The sequence below is a fragment of the Erythranthe guttata genome, chromosome 10, assembly GCF_056151865.1.
Source record: "Erythranthe guttata isolate IM_541 chromosome 10, IM_541, whole genome shotgun sequence".
In the NCBI taxonomy this organism is placed as follows: domain Eukaryota; kingdom Viridiplantae; phylum Streptophyta; class Magnoliopsida; order Lamiales; family Phrymaceae; genus Erythranthe; species Erythranthe guttata.
The window spans coordinates 5255144-5275788 of record NC_142542.1 but is presented as its reverse complement, the minus strand read 5'-3'; the positions used below and the strand labels follow the sequence as shown (position 1 = coordinate 5275788).

Genomic DNA, 20645 nt, shown 5'->3' with positions numbered 1-20645 from the left:
CACTTCATTGAACGGTTTTGTATTTTTTGTTTTCTTCTCTGTTTTATCTAAACATGTGACCAAACACCCTTTATTCATTCTCCCAATATATAATAATAGTTCTCAAACATGTTCAAATCTTTCCCATAATTACAATTTATAAAAAAAAAAAAAAGGCATGCTCAACATCTTCTCAAACATGTTTTTTTCTTTTATCTTCTCAATTACTTAAACGCACTGGCCAATAATTTCTTCCTACTTTGACATATTTTCTTCTGCCAATTTCGCATGAGTCGAGGAGCTAGTTAGCTAACCGAAACTTAAAAGAGGTGAGTACAGTGTCCAAAGTGTACTACTATGAACTGTCTAATATATAAAAAGTAAAAACTAGCCAAAAATGATTTACAAGCTAAAACATTTTCAATTCAACGTGTTTCCATTGAGGTGAGAAAATCACAATAATGTGAATAATAATATATCCAAACTCTCCTAAATCAATTAAAAGATGAGGTATTTTATTTAAACAAAAAGAATTGCAAAAAAATAATCTAAAAAATACGCTCGTTTAAATAGGCAACGAATATTTGCAAGACGAAAATTACTAAGTGTAAGACCTTACTTCATGCAAGACCAAAATATAAATAAATTTACTAAGATCAAGACTGGAAATTACAAATATAACCCCAATAATAATTTAGATATTATTAATTTAAATTAACCTAATTGCTATTGCAAGACCAAAAAAAAAATACAAAAAATTTTTACCAACATCTTCTTCTTCACCCTCATTTTACACATTTTTTTCCACAAAAAATCTTCCATATTCTCCAAAATCCTTATCACATAAAACCCTCAAATCTTTACTAAAACTTGAAAAGAAGGACATTATGGATACACAAGACATAAATATGGAGGATTCTAAGGTCGAAGAACACAAAGAGGTAATAAATATTGTACTTTGTGATCGTTTTTCTCGTTTTTCGCACCTCATTTCACGTATCAAAAATTCGACATGTACAGGTCGAAATATCCGCTTAATATCGACACAGTAGTGTCGAAAATTTCAACATAATTCGACACTCCTTAACTGTCGAATTATATTGAAATTTTCGACATTCTGGTGTCGAATTATATTGAAAATTTCGACATTCTGGTGTCGAATTATATTGAAATTTTCGACGCTGGTGTGTCGAATTTTCAAAAATCGACACCAGTATGTCGAAAAATTTCCAAAAAATCGACAAGTACAGGTCGTTTTTTGTAAAACCGCAACTCCTTCAACAATAGTGCTACAATCGAACCCTAGAATCATTAATTATGTTCTAAAATGACTTGAATTCATTATTCTAACAATAAAATCATGTTTATCACATTTATTTCTCAAAAAAAATTAATTCAAAAAGTAATTTCCTTGTTTTTCGTGAGATTATTGTGGCGGGGTTGGGGCAACAACGGACTTCAACGGCGACGGGGAGGTGGTGGACTTCAACGGCGACGGCGACGGCGACGGAGCGATGGGGCGACGGTTGAGTGCTGCAATTGATTTTCTTGTTTTCTTCTTCCCTTCTTCCCTCCTCGTTTTTCAATTCTCAATTCAATTTCTTTTTTCTTTCTTTTTTTATTAATTTTTCTTTTTTAAACTGGTCTTGCAAAAGGAAATTAATAAAATAATTTTTATTTTGTTTGTATTTTATTAAGGTTATTATAGTCTTTTTATACTGAATTTAATAAAAAAAATTAATTTGGTCTTGCACTAAGTAATTTTCGTCTTGCAAATAGTCGCTGCCTTTAAATAACTTCTTTAATTTTTCTAAAAGGTTATTTTATGTAACACTATATTATTCACATCAAATCGTGGGTATATTGGTAATTTAACAGGGGATTCCCACTAAACCTGAAGCCCTAAAAACTCAACAGAGCTTCTCCCTCAATATCCCAATTCCCATCGTCTACAGTTCATCGGAGCAGTGTATTTTGAGTGCCGCACAAAATTGAAAAGATGGGAAGAGAGATTACCAATTCCGCGGCGGCGGCGAATCAGAAGCAGCAGTCGACGACGTCGTACACGGTGGAGCAGCTCGTCGCCGTCAATCCTTACAACCCAGACATCCTCCCCGATCTCGAGAACTACGTCAACGAACAAGTACCCATCGCTTCTATTCACCTACATAATGATATGCTTAATTTTATGTTTTGGTTTTTGTCAGAGATAATTTTTGTTAATCGTTTTTATTTTATTTTATTTTAGTTTTTTGTCGGTAAAAGTGAATAATTGACGTTTTGTCTGTGTTGATTTGTTGCTGTAATTTTATTAGGTATCAACACAAACCTACAGTTTGAATGCAAATCTTTGCCTCCTGCGTCTCTACCAAGTAATTGATTTATTTATTTTCTTGCTGAATTGATATATTTGGTTAGGGGCCGTAGAATTGTATATGTTTTTTTTTTAATTTTTTTTTTATAATTAAAATAAAAACAATGCAGGTTGAGCCAGACAGAATGAGCACTAAGATTGTGGCTCGAATTTTGATCAAGGTACTCAAACAGAAAAAGTCCTCCTTTCCTCTGTTCTATTTTGTTCTGTTGCTTTTTTCAATAGATTGTAAAGTTCTTACTTGTATGTGTATTATTATTACTTTCTTCAGGCTCTGATGGCAATACCGGCTCCTGATTTCAGCCTGTGCCTCTTCCTAATCCCTGAAAGAGTGGTATCCTACTATATCTTTTTTTAATCTTAACGATAATTGCTTTTAATTTTTTGCCTTTCGTGAATCGAATCTATTAGCAAGCATGTTTTTTTGGATTACACAGGAATATGTTGTAAAAAACTGCTTCATTTTCTCTTGTTGTAAAGTATCATGCAGCAATATGTTGTAATGTTTGGAAGTGAAGACATGAGCACTTTACCGAATAGTCAATGGTAAATATAAATGGGAAAATGCTGTAATTATTGTTACAGCTTGGATTGGGAACTAGGAAATAAATTTTCATAATCGAAATGGTATTTCACGATTTCCACTTTGAACCTTACTGATTGTATTCTTCCAAAACATTATTTGTGATTATTTGGTTGGTGTTTAGAGATTTAGTATGTTCCCGTGTCTGACTGTGCCCGTGACTGATAATACTCTTGAAACATATATTTCTTCTTGCCTTGATATAGATGAAGCCTTGGTCAATTACTATTGCCATGTACTGTCAAACACGGTTCATTTCTAGACTGTTCCCTTTTCAGAGAAATTTCAAGTGTTGACCCTCTCAGAGTGCTAGATAATCTTTTTTATTTATGAACCAGGAACCTAGGTATTCTGCTGTAGATTGATCATGCACATGTTTTGACTGTGGATGAATAACTAAGGGGCTTATGATTATGATTCAGATATTATGTACTTTGTAAATGAAGGGCATGTCTTCTTTTGCTGGCAGAAGATACGCATGTGGTTAGATAATTTTTTTTACCCTACATCTATTATTCCTCGCACCATTAACGTAGACGTGCACTTTCTCGAGTTTAGGTCACCAATGTTGTGAGATTTTCATGTCATTTTTAGGTTTCTTTGCTGACAGTTTAGACTTCTTAAATATTCTTATTGCTAATCACTTCTCTATCATTGCAACCATCAGCAAATGGAGGAACAGTTCAAGACTCTCATTGTTCTCTCGCACTACTTGGAGGTATGTTTAGTGTCCTCTCTCTCCTGCTTTGACACTATGAAACACAGTTCCTCTTGGTACAATATCTTAACTGGCATATGAATATGAAGAAGATATCATTGTTTATGCTTTTGTCTTATGTACAGACTGCCAGATTCCGTCAGTTTTGGGATGAAGCTGCTAAGAGCCGTCACATATTAGAAGTTGTGCCAGGTATGTACAATTTTGCCGTAGTTTCTTTTTTTCTTTTTTTTGTATCTGTTTCTTACCACAATAAAGGATTTCGATTTTTATGTTCTTGCATGTATGCTTTTTCATGTGCGCGCGTTTGTTACACAAAAAAACGTATTATGCAGAAATTTTATCATAATCGGTATTAAAGATTTGCAACATATTTGTTCATAGAAGGAACGAAGATAGGGTAGAGTGTTGTACGAAAAAGTTATTCTGAATATTCTTCCTTAGTGTCTGGTACCACATTTATATGCTCATTCACTCGGAACTTCCATAAGAGGCTGAATGAACACATAGGAAGCTGTCTAATCAAGCGATTGCTTTAGGAAATTGTTACTTGCCAAGTTAGTGAAGTATATATGCGTGATAAGCGCATTTAGTAATAGTACTTTAAGGTATATGTTAAAATAAGCCTAAATCCTGCATACATCCCAAACTTGATTAATCTTTACTTTTGTCCGAAAAGCTAACGAATATATGTGTGGCTTAATCAGGTTTCGAGCAAGCAATTCAGGCATATGCAGTTCATGTCCTTTCATTGACTTACCAAAAAGTTGCAAGGTCTGTTCTTGCTGAGGTATGTTGCTCTCCCTGGTAGTTTGTGCCAATTTTAAAAACTCTTTTCACAACTTTAGTTGCCTTGGAGAAATTTCATACTTTTCTTTTTGAGTTAAATGTGAACAACACTTTTGAAGTGTCTGATTGAGTGGATTTGTTTCACAGTCCATAAACATTGAAGGCCCGGCTTTGGACAAGTTCGTTGAGCACCACGTTGCTAACTCTGGTTGGGCTATAGAGAAGAGTCAGACCAAGGGTCAACTTATCATTCTCCCTCCTACTGAATTCAACCATCCTGAGCTTAAGAAAAGTGCATCTGATGGCATTGCTTTTGAGAACATCACTCGCATCCTTCCTATTCTCGGCTGACCTCTACTCGAGAGTTTAAAATTTTAAATATAAATTATTCAACAAATGATGGAATTAAATTTAATTTTGACATTTCTTTCGAGTTTTTTTCCCTTCTCAAGAATGTTGGCGAGCAAAATTTAGTTTAATTTAACATTAACATCTTGTCTGGTAAATGCATGGTAAACCTTTTCAGACTTCTGTCTACCTCACTCCTAAAATATAGTTTATTTAATTATTCCAAAAGCATTCATTATAGTTGTGAAGCATTTTACACAGTGCAGTACGTCAACAGCAACATTAAGAAAATGAAACAGTAATACCAAAATACCAACAAAGAAGAATTCAGGAATCTAAAACTGAGAATATCCGCAATCAAACGATTTTTTACTCTCAAAATGCAAAAAGATATAACGTCACATATAACACTAATATTTAATATTCAGAAACTTATTGGCAAACCATAATTGTTCTGGTGAAGTTGAAAGTGAAAAAGAAAAACACAAACAAATGTAAAGAATCAATGCCTAGAGCTACAAGCCTGGAGCTCCTGGAGTTGTTTATATATATATACACATATCGGACCCCCATCGCATCCATCAACTAGGTGACACAGAAATTTTAAAACGGCTAAATTTTCCAAACAGTGAAAGTAAAAAACAAAAACGAAAAAAAAAAGGGAAGAAACTGGGAAAGGAAAATACGACCTCCATAAAGAATCATAAAACTGTAGTCTATTTACTCATTAAAAGCTACGTTATCATGGCTTGACCGAGGCTTCTACGGTAGAACTGTTGCGAATCATATGACAGAAACGAGGTTGCCCTAAAATGCTGGTACACTTATCTTTATCAACGGCCACATTTCCCTAAACGGGGCCATAAAGAGGATCTGAAGTCCAATGATAGAAAGTTTTCGGAGACGATGATAAATTTCCTCAATGACAGATTGTTTCACCATATGTCACCCATCGCACAAAACTATCTGAGAAATCTTCAAGAACTTCGTAATTTGGGGATTCACCATAGCCCATGTCAGTTCCAGTGGCCTCCCTTCCCTACATATATATATATACATATATATATATATAGAACAAGAACAAAGAATGTATGAGCATACAAGTTTGTTCTTTTTTTAAACTATATGCAGTTACGAAATAGCACTTTGGGAAGCACTTATACAGCAAATGCTACATTTTCTTATACTCATCATTCGTTATTATTACGTGAGACAGTAGAAAGGGAATAGCTACTAAAATTTGGACCAACAAAATTCAATGCATAACTTCGTAATAAATAACAGTTCAATAGAAGTGATTATGTGAATAAGGAGTGCAACTTTTTGATAAATAAACGTTTTTCACATGTATGCTTGCTTTCGGTGAGCACTTAATTTTGCAGTTTTAGTATCAAACGGATGAACAGAAAAATGAGCTTACCCTTGAGCTAGATCCACATTCACTGGTGGATGGTGTTGTTTCCCCAGCCAGTTCGTTGACGACATTTTCAGACGAGAGCATAGCAGTTGGAGAGATTGTCAGCATAGACCTGGCCATGAAAATTAATACACAGATTTAGCTTCTCTGAAAACTAAACCTTCCAAATATTCAACTTAATCCCCAGTTGCCCCTAGTACCCATAATTAATCTCATTCTAAAGATCCCAGAGTTGCTTGACTAGAATCTATTGCAAAGACCCACATAAATTTCCCAGCAGTTAGTTTATACAATTCAAAGACGGTTACATAAACTATACAAAAATATATATATTTTCTACAATTACTGCTGTAGAATTACATAACATTACAGGTCGATATCTCAAAGTAGAAACTTAAACATGCTCCAGGAGTAAATACTCTATACATATTTTCTAAAGCATATGAATCAGAGGGATTACTGGTTGAGGAATAAATATTTCCAAGCAGAAAGAGCATCAGTTGTGGTCTAGATCTGCTATTATCTGTAATTTAAGCATCAGAACCTTCTTAACCGGTAAAGAGTTTATTTGGTTCACCTTAATAAATTAATGTAAGTAACACCAGGCAGAGAAATTACCTATCCAACAGCTCGTCTTCGCAAGAATTTCCAGCGGAAGAGAGCCAATCTAGGTCAACGAAGTTTGAGCAGTCAACGAAGTTTGAACAGTTAGCTACATCCCCATTTTCAGTTTCGAGGTATCTAACTCTCCGCATTTCCGCAAAAAGATCCCCAGAGGACACTGGATTACATCTGCAGAAAGGAAAGGCAAGACAGATAAGACAAAGGAATAACTCCTTTATTACTAAAGGGAGTCCTTAAAAACCAGTTGATGCACAAAATCCTTCAGATGACATTTTGCTATCTTCAAACGTGAAGGACCTACATATATTGATATGTATATATTGTAGCAAATGCGGAAAAAATACATTTGGGTGATATTCAGGTTAAAATAACAACAGAAGCGGGCTGGGGAAAAAATGAAAAGGAAACGGACACAATCCTCCATGTTAGGGGACTAAAGTCCATCACCACAGAAACCGTCTTAATATCAAAATTTGAATCAGACTCAAAAGGGCTCTGTAGGGGAGAAGATAATCATTTATATGCCTACTCAGAAGCGTAACAATAACGATATGTCGGAGTGGACTTCTATTGATTCCCGCTAAGCTGCACAAACTTTTCAAGCAGTGAAATATTGAAACTAAATCAACCTGAATTTCAAGAGGCTCTCAGTCTGTTGGTATATGATGGGGTAGAAAACCTCCTCATTTTCATAATTAGACTTCAAAAAGTGGTAAAAACAGAAAATATTCATCTAATTCATAGAAGGTAGATGGGCAGGACTTGGCCATATCCACAGTTTTCATTTTCACAAAAGACCCTATCCAACCCAAAGCTCGGTATAGGAGGGGAGGGTCCGGCGTATATGTTAACCATTCAACCTACGATTCATAATCACTTGCATTTTGAAACCTTATTCACTCAATTTTCATCTTCTCTACGAACCAAAAAGAGGAAACATTTAACCCAAGTATCCCCCGTTTCCCTCCAATCAAACAAAAATGTCTTTAGTATTACTGCATCATATTACATGAATTAATCTTTGTAGTGTCCCGGTAATTGCAAAACTTATTGGACTTGTAGTAAACTAAATAAAGCTTCATATCATTAGAAAATAAGCACCTTGAACTTGCCAACTCGCTTTCTGAAGTAGGTATTGATGGTGTTGACTCGGAAATAATTCTGCTTCCTTGTTTAGACTCATTAGAAAAATCAGCACTGGGAAAAGCTTTATTGACTTTTGGCTTAGATGTGGGTGAGTGACTTTCACGAAGAATGTTCCCATCTGACCATGATCTTTTGAAAAACGACCTAAACATGCAAGCCAATAGTGTGAGTGCTAAATCGAACTTGCCAGCAGCACATCATATATGATAATGAAATTATTTACACCTCCATAAGAAAATTTGCTAAGTAGATATTGGAAGGTTAAATTATTTGGTTAATTAGCAAATCACCCTCTTGTGGTTTTTGGTTTCGGACCATGTGGTTCAAAGATACATACATCACTCCTTACTCCCTAGTGATGTCAAGCCCACTGACTCACAACAACCCATGCTAAATGAATCATACGCCAATCAACAAAATGAGATGAAACTAAAGCATGCAATATTAACACGAAGAACCAGATCAAATGTGGTTACCCCCGTGAACGTCCTATGGTTCATTTTTATAGTACCCACTAACCAATATTGTATTAGACAAAAACACCTGCCATACTAAAATAATTACATAAAATGTAGTTAATATGTTTAATCCAATGGATAGTTCATCTTAATTAGCTTTATGTGAAGGGAGAAAAGCGTAAACTGTATATGGATGAAGCAAGAGGGGGCCACCAAAGAGGAGACAAGAGACTCGGAATACAAAATATTCTCCCCCACTCTTGCTTTTTTTCTTTTTTTTTTTTTTTTTGCATCAACTTTTTCTATGCTGTTTGGCCTGGTTTGGGAATGTTTTTGGAGGAATTGATTGGATGGTTAGGATTACACTGTTCATGACACTGTAACATGTCATTATCCTATGTTTGGGAATGGTGAGAATTTATCTGTGTAATAGAATCCATGAAACGGTTGTGTGCTTCCTGTTGAATAAGGGGATAGTCTGCCATTGACTACAACTAGGTACATCCATCCAGTCTGATGTCAATAGTCCTAGATAAATTTTCAGTAACTGAACTGAAAAAAAGTGAACACCTACCAAAATGTATGCTGGTGTTCAGTATTCTAGCAGATGCATAGTATTATCATTATTAACTATACCTTCCATTGTCATCAAGAATTGATTGTCCATTTCTTCCGACGTTGTAATGCTCGTATGGGTCAAGCTCCCAGATGTCGGGTTTATCTGGTTGAGGTTGAAAATGCCCTAAGAATCTGCACATATATGCTCATGCAAATCAGTTAAATAAAGTGAAATTTTGGAGTACAACCAAAATAGCAATACAATAAGCACGGCGGGGGGTGGGTAGACTATCTACCCTGTTAGAGAGAAATCTTCCAAATTGATCTTGCCTATGTATATAATCTTAATAGATACATAAAATCTCAAGGTGTATCTAAACTTGTGGGGAATACCAACTCACACATTAATCGCATTTTGTTTCTGGGTGTCCATGTAAGCATTGCTGTAATATCTCTGCAGAGTACGAAAAAATTCTTGGGACTGTGTTGCTGCTTTCCACTGGCCTCTTCTCTCAGAAAATATCTATAATTAATTAAAAAAAAATCAAAAATGTCAATAGATGCATTATCAAGTCCTAACTGAAAACAAAAAATGGCTACATAAGTACCCCTCCTTTAACTATCATAATAAGCCTGATCACTAGACTATATAGAAATTTAGATACTTATATAAATGTATAAATCAATATACTCTGTACTTCGACATTTTTTTTAGGAGAAAAACAAGATTTGGCATTGGGATAAGTCAAAAAGTTGTTTCTGCATTCAACCTTTATACCAAAACTCGCATTATAAAGAGAACATGTGTGGTATACCTCCATCTAACTATTTAAATGATAAAATAGGATGATATATATCATAATTCATCTAACGGTTCCTATAATTTTTTTAATTCATTGATTATTTAATATTCAGTTAAATTAATAAAAAAAATTGCAGCCCCAGGTTTATCAAATTGTAAAGGTTTTATTGCATATCGAAAATATAGAACATAATAACACATTAGCTACCTTGTTGTGAGCAGCAGATCCACCATACTGGTGTGCAAGAGTATCACCCATTCTCTCATAAAAGCCCATCAACTCCTCAGCCAAAGGATCATCAAGGTCCATCTTCTCCGAGGTTGTTACTCCTAAGGCACAAAGCTGATGCCCTAAAGCAGACAAACCATATGCATATTGCGCAACATTAGTCCGATCCAAACAATCTATGCAATTAGTCCGAAGCACTCCCTTTTGGATCTTTAGTGGCTTAACAGAAGGATTAGTGATACCGATGCTATTGCCTCCACTAAATTTTCTATCTGAGTTATCTGAATCCTCAGTCTCGTCATCATTATGCTTCTCACTTTCAGTGCGAGAAGATGTTGAGGTGGATATGCCAGGAACAACAAAATTCCTGTGCCCAGAAGCAGTAAAAACTCCATTTTAGTATATATATACACGTTCATAATAACACAATACATGTCTTCTTTGTTAGTGGTTACTGCAATTATTCCATTCACCGTGTTTGGACATGTACTTTTCTTTACAGCATACTTGAAACAATCAAGACATTAGTTTCCATCCAAAACTGTGAGGATGTTAAATTACAGAAAAACAAGCAGAACATCGTAGACATAGTTTTGGCCACAGTACCTCCACTAGAAGTGCTTAGTGAAAAAAAAATTCATTTGGTTTTTCTATTGATCAATGCTGTTGTAACAAAAATAGAGCCACCAGCTAAGCTATCCCGACCATTCTAAATGTAGCATTCCATCATCATTTTATAAGAGTATTTAAATCCAAAACTGCCCAAAAAAATGTCTCCCATGCCGAAAATCACAAGTGTAAAGAATCCATAAGCCCCAACAGAAGACATCCTAGATTATTGTTGTTACAACATTCCAATAAAATGTGCACTTCATTGCTAAGCATAAAATAATCGTCAAAGAAAACAGTTTCAATTATATTCGATATGGAATAAGGGACTCACTCAAAACTGGGCCATTTAAGATGCCCCTCTGATAGCATCTCGGGTGTGGCTTGATAATAGAAGAACTCTGTCAGCGTCAAAGCGTATGCAGCCACCTTTCTCAATTGTAGTAAAACATTTGTAGCTTTACTGATGAAAATCAGGGAGAGGTAATAAACATAAATCAGATCTTTTGCAAAAATAATCAGGTAGTATAGAAGATAAATGTCACATACCTGCGAGAATGTTTATGCAAATCCCAGTGAAGAAATTTAAGCCGGTTCTCTTCAGATAGATCTTTATTGATAACTTCAATAGCATTAGCGAACTCCGCACGTAGAATGGATTCTCGAGGCTTCTTTTCATTTGTCTGTTGATGGAAAAAAAAAATTCTGGTGGATTACATAATTGGTTGAGAAGTTTTAGGATAACAAGCTCAAAAAACCTTTTTACTTGATTATGGTCATCCTTGTCACTATGGTTTAAGCTTCTTAATATATATATATATATATATATATGTGTGTGTGTGTGTGTGTGTGTGTGTGTGTGTGTGTGTGTGTGTGTGTGTGTGTGTGTGTGTGTGTGTGTGTGTGTGTGTGTGTGTGTGTGTGTGTGTGTAAAAGAAGAAAAAAACCCAATAAAAGTCATCTATTTCAGCTAAAACACTAGAATGCAAAAGCTAAAATTGTAAAATTCTCTTACCTTAATCAAATTTAATATAATAATAGGATTCCCATATCTACTGGCAAGATTTTCAAAATGAAGTCTGGTAGCCTCATATGTTTGGTCTCTCCTTGACACTGGAAAGCAGAAATACAAACTCAAGACTCAGATGAATAGAAAATCTTTTGGCAGAAACAGAAAAAATATAACTTATGTAATGCTCAAACGTACATATGATATCTGGCTTAATATTTAGGCGGGAGGTCTCCTGTGACCAGAACAGTGGTATTGAACCACGATTTTGGACCACAGAACTAATTTGCATGGGTAGTCCTTCAGAAACATCCTCAACCAAAATCTGTTCAGTCTCAACATCATTTGCCACTCTGCCCGTCTCATTGACACCTCGTTTCAGATACCTACATTAATAGATTTTTGAGCTTTGCATCCATGGCATAAAAGAATGAGAAAAAAAAAACGATCCAAAAACTCTCCACTGACAAGTTTAAAATACAAACAGACAATAAAAGAAAATGAACGGAATGAAACAACCACGTTAACGATGACAAAAAAATAAAAAATGAAAGGAAGATAGCGCGCTGAGTTACGCAACAAAGTACTAACAAGTAATGCGTTTGAATGGCAAAAAGAAACCAGTTGTCGACTTTAAATATTGCATTTATATTACGCAGTTGACATTTTTGTTCCTATATTTGGAAATTGAGGTTTATTTCGGAAATCCCAAAGAGGAAATATGAGTCGTGCATTTAAGAAAGAAAGAATATATACGATGTACACTCTACCTAATCCAAAATTACTTCTCACATTCAGCTAAAAAAGGATAGAACCTTGGCTCAGGAATAGCCGTTAAGAGTTATTCATGTCACACCATTACTTTAAGGTGATGATGTTTTGGGCAAAAATGAATTTGATTTTAAAGAATGGATCCTATTTTGAGTTGTATCAAGATGAATATGCGATAAATAAAATTATAGTAGGAAGAATAGCTGAAAGTCAGAGACGTGTTGTCTCTTAAAATTTCAAAAATATTCTGTGTTCCATGTTGGGTGTCTATGATGTATCACAATTGGTCCCACAAAAGATGCATCAAGCATACAATCAACGTATTTGTAAAATAAATCACCAGCTAAAAAAAATAGTAGTTAATCTGATAAGTAACATTTACTATTTTTTGCCACATTTACAATTGCGCTTACCTGGTACCAGCATAATGTCGTGAACGCCTAGCAATTAGAGTCAGCTTGAGATCCTTTCCTGATATAGAAAGTTTAGCCTGGATTCATCAAGATAAAGAAATCAAGATGAGATTCTTAACACTCGCAACTAGCAATATGACAAATCATAGCATTAATAAGACATGGAACAACTAGAATTGATATCTTCATGAATGGATAAACGTCCAAACATTAGGCCTCTAAATATAGCAACCTCACCTGCTTAAAAAATCCATAGACCAAAGCGACGGTCCATATAGTATTTTGAAGAATGTTTCGTATTCCGCGAGTAAGAAACTCATTCCAGACAAACATAGTCTCGTACAAGACTTGCCCTGTCTCGTTCTCAGACATGTTTCTCTGGAGACTTCTCATCACATGGTAGGAGTAACTAAAGTAGAAGTCCTTTGTAAGATCCACCATGCACAAGAGCTTCTTGTATCTATTGACAAACAAATGGTAATAGTTCATAATACATCCAAGCAAAAAAATTCTAAAACGCAGATTGAAAAATAAAAATAGCAAAGAAAAAATGACATATAACGAAACTACCGTGTTCACATCAGCTAAGCATAAGAAAAGTTAGTTGTTATAAAATATATAAGAACGAGAAAAACTTGAAAGCATGAAGGTTTCCTCAATCTACACAACTAGAAATGGAAATAATCCATCCACATTATGCATTTCAGCAATATGATCACAGGAAGATGTAATAGTACATATTAGTTATAAGAGGAGTTTTGTGCTGTAACATTATTTCCCCACATGAATCAAACAAAACTTTAAATGGCACATTTGAATGAACTGAAATTTTATCAAGCATTCACTAATATTCTTCTTTTTTGGCCTGTCTATATGCTGGTTATAAAAGTTGTTTCGTGTTGTAACGACATTTTCCCGGATGCATCAAACTAAATATTAACCTGACAGTTCAAGGAATGAAATTTTATCAACCGTTCACTGACATTCTTCTTTTTTAGGTGTTGACGAAGCTTATTAGATACATCTTACTAATCCATTGTGAGTTACAAGATGCTAGATCTTATTTTTAAAATAAGCTAGTGTTTTGATAAAACGAGATAGACCTTAATAGATGTTGATTTTGTCTTAAAAAGAAAAGGAAAAAAAACGAACTCCTAACTATTTTGAATGAGCTTATAAGACCTACATCTTAGTCTAGAGATATCAACATATTGTCAACACATCAAAAATATGAACATATAGAGATTGGGGACTGTATAGCAGCTAACCTTTTTTTTTTAGTTTCTTCAGTCTTTATTTCCAGGTTTTATGAAAAGTAGGCAAGTGTTCGAGATCAATAAATAGACTCATGAGTGACGTAAGTATGAGAGATCACGCCTACCCCACCCCATCCCCAACCCCCCCACACACACACCAACACACTTTCTTTTACTTACAGATGTACCACTCATATTTCGATTCCAAACCCATTGACGGTCTGCTAAAACTATCAAATCAGCAATGTCTTCCCAGACACAATTATCTGATAGAAAATAAAGTTTAACCAGATAAAGTCATTATCCAACTTACTTGACCAGGAATACATGTAGTTTGACCAGACAAAGTCATTATCTGATAGAAAACTATCAAGTTGAATATGTACAAGGCAGATTCGTTTTAATTCGTTAACTTTTGTGGCATAAGTACTGTAAATAGACCAAATAGTCATTTCTACATGAAGTCTTCATGGAACTACATGAACCCCCCTTGAACGGAAAAGACCCAACATAATAATATTCATTCTAAAACAAAACGAGATAGAAATGATTAATAGACCTCTCATCCCAATATTGTTAGAACATTTTAATAAAAGCTGACCCTGAAAATAAGAAAAGACAAAATAGTGGTGCAATATCTTTCCTCCAAACTCAAAAAATGACACGTTGAACAAGCAGAAAGGCTATAACCTGTCCTCCTTCTTATAGTCAACCATGCTGGATCTAACTGCTGAATTTGGCAGGGGAATTATCTCACTTTTGGAGATAGCATATACATTGTGACCACAGATTGCACCAATCTGCCTCCTCTTTGTAATGAGCAACATGTAATAAGGCCCTAGAAATTTAATGAATCCTGACAAAAGAAAGGAAAGAGAATGAGGTTAGACATATTAAAAGCCCCCCTCCCAAATTAAGAAAGAATTAATGATCTACACACCAACAATGCCATAACAAGTAGTAACAAATTTTAGTCCTCCTGTTCCCCTGTTCCCTTCATGTATCCTTCTCAGTAGATCAGAGCACTCCCTTGCAGTATATGTGGTAGAATCTTCACGAATGTTAAGCTCTGACTGTTCCAACCTGTCAATTTTCAAAATCTTCCAGAATGTTCTACTTTTGTCCCTTCCTACCATATAAAAGTTCTGCAACCAAAATTAGACAATCAATCAAATGAAACTGAAAAATCTTGTTTGTAAAAAAGCTAAGAAAGTAAACAAGTTCTTGAATTCTCAAGCGCAGCACATCATGGAGAAGAAAATGGATTATGGAATAAGCCAAACAATCCAACATGCTTCACAATAATTACATTGCTATTAAACGTTTAGCCGGACTTCTCTATCCAACAGATGGCAAACAATCACAAATCTGATATAAAGAGGATATGGTGAATATGTTATCAGAAAGTGCACTGCATCTGCAGTAGCACATATCGACAATCAGACTGTAATGAAAACAAATGAAAACAATAGAGTCAGTGGATACGCTGATACCTAACATAATACGGAAACTTTGTATCCCATTCTTAAATACCTCACACGTGGAAGCTAAAGCGTATATTCAATCTTATTTATTGAAGTAAGCTCCAGTGGAGTTTTTGAGAAAGACAAAAAAAACAGACAATTGTGCAACTAAAATTATCAATCCTTTATTAATCAATGATTTGATTATATCTTAAATTAATAACTACGTATTGAATTCAAATTTACAATATCAGGGAAGTGGAAACCAAAACTCAGGCGACAAAAGAAACATTTATTGCGTATTCTTGACTTAATAAAGCAAATAACAAGAACCTAACAATAACGATTAACGAACATAAGCTTTAAATGTCGTCGGTTAATCTAGAGAAATATCGGTAAGATGACATTCTTTTAACACAAGTATTATACCGATTGAGTCTCGTAGAGTCTGAATTTCTGCATAAACCCCTCGGGAGGCGGCAAAGGAGGAAGGGAAAGTGGAGAATCAGGCTGAACTTCACACTGTTGTTGCTGACCATTTTCCAACACATCCGCCATTGCTTTCGATTATTTCTTAACGATCCCCGAGCCTTGGCTCGGGAATCAATCACTCTGGCATTCAATTTTAATCCAAAATTCGGGTTTACTCTATATCCAAACTTCTAAACCCCGTTATCGCCACCATAGGTTGCTTCAGATATAGCATTCCCCGGGTAAAAAAATCAGAATTCTGAAAACATTTTGACTTTTTTTTTTCCTTCGATTTTCTAATTTCCAAACCCTAAATCAATAACTGTAGATATGTAAATCACAAAAATACAGCCGCTGATCTACCCAAGCTGTGAGATACGACGATTTGATGAAGAAATCGAGTAAAATCAAACCAAAAAACAAAAAAAAAATCCTAAATTATACAACAAAGCTGAAACGTGCCTGTGATAATTGAGATATAGAAACCGAGGTTTCCAAATGGAATTTGAAAAACAAAAAGGAATACGATATATAGAAAAAGAAGATGCAAAATTCTTTCCTGTTTGATGATTATGGTGATGTATAGAAGGAGTTGTTTATAGATTTGGATTGATTCTTAATTTTTTTTTTCTAGAGAGAGAAACACATAGGAGGAGAGAGAGAGAGAGAGAGAGACAGCTTGGATCTGCAGAGGCAAAATGAGAACCACAACTTATATTTAGTTGATGAATAAAAGAATATGCCCTTTTGCTTGCATCTTTTGGAAACTTTGCTTGTTACAAACGTACAACTATTGAGTTTTATTAATTAATTATTTCCCCAACTCTTGTCAATTATGTTTTTTTATCTATTTTGAGAAAAATAAAATGTGTTTGAAATGTAATTTTTTTTTCTTTTCTTTAACGAACGAATCCGCAATCAGCTCGACATGCAAAAATGGATCAAATTTGTGTATGCCGTGCTCTTAATTAACTGAAAAATAGTTAATCAGAAGGATATTTATTGCTTTCTTATGTTTTTTGCTATAAGCTATGCGCCTTTATTGATTTTTTTTATATGTGCGCAACAATCAAAATCGACATACAAAATAGGACGGGGTAATTTAAGGAAATATCTTCATGGTCACAAATTACAATCATGGGGTATTACTATTTCATTTTATTTTTTTCATTAAGATTGATTATAATAATTATTATATATCTATCAAGTCTTCTATTTGAGTTCATAATTAATAAGATGTAAATAGGTTTGAAAGCTGTCTTAGGCACACAAAAATCAGCTAATTTGGATAATTCAATAACAATTTATGACAAATTAAATGGAAATAAATGGCTTTAAATATTAATTACTAAAGTTGTAATGACTCACCTGTAATTTATATCCATTAAGTAACAATTACATAAAGTAGGTCCAGTATTTTTGTGGGTAATGTTGAGTTGTAGATGAACCTATAATATTTACGAGTAATAAATACTCAATATTTGCCAATGTAGTCATCAATTATTATCATTTAAATGTAGGAGTACCATATAATTAATTCATATCTATTTCTACAAATAAATCATTAGTATTATTTGTGTAAAATAAAATTTGTAACTTACCCACACTGTAACAATTTTACTTTTATGGGGTCAATATCGACAAGTTGACCATAATCTAAATAGTTAGATGTAAATTGACCCAAATTAATAAGACAAACCCAAGTCGACAATAATACAGACAATCGGGCCCAAATAAGTATATATGCATAGATACAATATTATGCATTAATTAAATTAAAAATAACTACAGATTTAAGTTTTAACGAACATTCCATGTTTTCCACTATATAAATTTAAATACAACTATGTATAGATTAATATTGAATAATAAGTTTAACTTGGTATGTAAGTAATTAGTATTGACCAGTACTAATATATGTAATTTATATACAAATATTGTCATATCAATATCATTGTGTACAATTATCCATCTAATTTCTTGTGACAACTCATAGGTTACATACAGTACACAATTAATTGTTAAGAAATAGTACAAAACTAATTAACGAAACGTGTTAATTATTCCAATCGATAATTGGCCATCCAACCTTTTTATTTATTATTTTTAATAATTTTAATAAAAATCAAACCAGAAAAAAAAAATGATTATAATAATGGTCAAGGGACGACCTGTTGCAGCAGTCCTCCACGTAACATGGTGCAGCAGAAAAATAAGCTGGGGGATTTTACCAGGTCAGATTAACAACTGAAAAGGTTTTAAGAGATAAGATAAAATAAAATAAATATATATATATATAAATTCTTAATTTTGTTAATTAGGTTTGAAATCATCAATCAAAAGTCATTCAATAATTGAGATTTCTTTATTTTTGGCAATGTGAATGAAATAAGATGAAGATGTGACTTTGAGTTTGAGCCCACGTCTAGAAATTTCAAATTAGATATGCTGGGGTAGTTTTCTCCCGTGTATGATGGTTGTATATAGGGGTTAAGTTGGATCGGATTTTCCAATTTTCGTTGGTTCCGATCCGAAAAGTTCCGATTTTGGAATAATTTTTTTCATTCGGACTTCCGAAATTCCGATGTTCAAAATTTTCCGATTTTTTGGGATTGGAATTGGAATTATATAAAATAAATTTGGAATTTGCGATCCGATATAATTCCGAAATTAATTACGAAAAATTTCGATTTTTTTCCGAAAAATACACCTATAAATAGTATATATTATATAATACTTATTTTCCGAAAAATGCACCTATAAGTTTTGTTTTAGGATTTTGACATAATGAATTGTTGTTAGAAGTTTTATTGGATATTATGATGTGCTTATTTTTATTATTTTTTTGAATTGAAATTTAGTAGCTATTAGTTTTACTTATATCGACGTGGATGTTCTTATTTATTTAAAATTACGAACATTTTAGAAAATTTCTGCTAAGTTTTGAAATTTTAAAGCTTATCTGATTTCTGATTTTTTCCGAAATTCTGAAATTTTCCGTCCTTTTGGAATTGGAATGAATTTTTAGATTCCGAAAATTTTGGAATTGGAATTGATTTTGTAGTTTAGAATTTTTTTTGGAAATTTTCCGAAAAGGCTAATTTCGATCCGATCCATCCGACTTTCCCCCTACTTATTAACCGTATTTTGTTATTCAATGCAAGTAAAAACTAAAAAAAAATAGTAAAATTTAGGGTAAATAGCACTTAACGCCCTTGTGGTTTGGACATTTCGCACATGACCCCCTTATGGTATGAATTTAGGCACATAACCCCCTTGTGGTTTTGACATTTTGCACATGACCCACTTATAGTTTAAAATTAGGCACATAACTCCCTTGTGGTTTTGAAATTTTGCACATGACCCCCTTATGGTACGAAATTAGCATATAACCCCCTTGAATAGAAAATTTGAAAAGACTAAATCACCCCTATCAAGTTAAAATTTCTTATTTTAATTTAAAAATAATTATTCTACAAAATGAAAAGCTTAATGTATTTTTTGTAAATGAGAAATATATTATATTATTGTGTTTTTTCCATTTTACCGCACATATATTTTTTATTTTAAATTTAATTTTCATTCCAACTTTACAGAAATGTATTTTAGATTTTTCCAAAAGAATAAAAAAGATAAAGACTTTGTTAAAGTTCGATAACAACTATAATATAATATATTATATAGAAAATAGTAATATAATAATCACAATTAATGATAATGTTAAAGATTTTCAAATTGATTTTTAAAATCTAATAAATTGCCAATCGTACAATAACTAGTATGTTATATCTTTTATGCTGTAAAATTAAAAAGAACACAATAATATATTATATTTCTCATTTTACAAAAAAGTACATTAATCTTTTCATTTTATAGAATAATTATGTTTAAATTAAAACAAGAACTTTTGACTTGATAGGGATAATTTAGTCTTTTTTAATTTTCTATTCAAGGGATTTATGTGCTAATTTCATACCATAAGGGGGTCATGTGCAAAATTTCAAAACCGCAAGGGGGTTATATGCCTAATTTCATACCACAAGGGGATCATGTGCAAAATGTCAAAACCACAAGGGAGTTATGTGCCTAAATTCATACCATAAGAGGGTCATGTGCAAAATGTCCAAACCACAAGCGGGTTAAGTGCTATTTACCCTAAAATTTAAAATCAAAACTAAAAGAAGGAAACTACAGAGTTCGGGATAATTACACTTTGGTCCCTTATATTTGGCATGATTCCACTTTTGGTCCCCGTTGTCTAAAATGAACAAAATTCACCTCCAAGTTCAATTTTAAACACTTGGTCCTCGTCATTACATGTCCGTTTATAAGTAACGAAAACTCTATTTCGGGGCCAAAATTGAAATTTTAAATTTTGTTGGGGCTGGAAAATAATTATAAATTAAAAATATACTACATATAATTATTTTTTTATTAATATTAAGTATAAATGAAATTTGTTTAGTTAATTTATTTGTTTATTGTTAAAAAATTAATTATAAATAGTATAATTAAAAATAATTTGAATCATAATTAAAATTAATTCGTTTAGTTAATTCTTTTTATTATTAAAAATTTAATTATAGTATAATTAAAATAAATTAAGTATAAATAAAAATAATTCGTTT

General features: G+C 33.3%; 2 protein-coding genes across 3 annotated transcripts; one reads left to right on the top strand and one right to left on the bottom strand.

Moving 5' to 3' along the window:
* The first annotated feature begins 1797 nt into the window (after positions 1-1797).
* LOC105971015 (eukaryotic translation initiation factor 3 subunit K) lies at positions 1798-4970 on the top strand. 2 transcript variants are annotated; one of them, XM_088823669.1, is made up of 9 exons: positions 1843-2122; positions 2295-2351; positions 2464-2514; positions 2625-2687; positions 3604-3654; positions 3780-3846; positions 4362-4444; positions 4591-4823; positions 4860-4970. In XM_088823669.1, the coding sequence occupies exons 1-8, from the start codon at positions 1979-1981 to the stop codon at positions 4792-4794; spliced, it is 720 nt and encodes a 239-aa protein (XP_088679795.1). In that variant the 5' UTR covers positions 1843-1978; the 3' UTR covers positions 4795-4823; positions 4860-4970. The 2 variants fall into 2 exon arrangements, with proteins under 2 accessions (XP_012851315.1, XP_088679795.1); XM_012995861.2 differs by having other exon boundaries at positions 1798-2122; positions 4591-4970.
* Positions 4971-5139: 169 nt separating this feature from the next.
* On the bottom strand, positions 5140-16947 carry LOC105970918 (phosphoinositide phosphatase SAC3). The gene is made up of 16 exons (XM_012995737.2): positions 15976-16947; positions 15024-15228; positions 14774-14939; positions 13065-13287; positions 12828-12904; positions 11842-12029; positions 11650-11747; positions 11184-11317; positions 10969-11097; positions 10005-10392; positions 9396-9517; positions 9073-9186; positions 7934-8122; positions 6827-7000; positions 6212-6320; positions 5140-5830 (listed from the first exon to the last, which is right to left on the bottom strand). Exons 1-16 carry the CDS (start codon positions 16102-16104, stop codon positions 5711-5713), a joined length of 2565 nt encoding a protein of 854 aa, XP_012851191.2. The 5' UTR covers positions 16105-16947; the 3' UTR covers positions 5140-5710.
* Positions 16948-20645: the final 3698 nt, after the last annotated feature.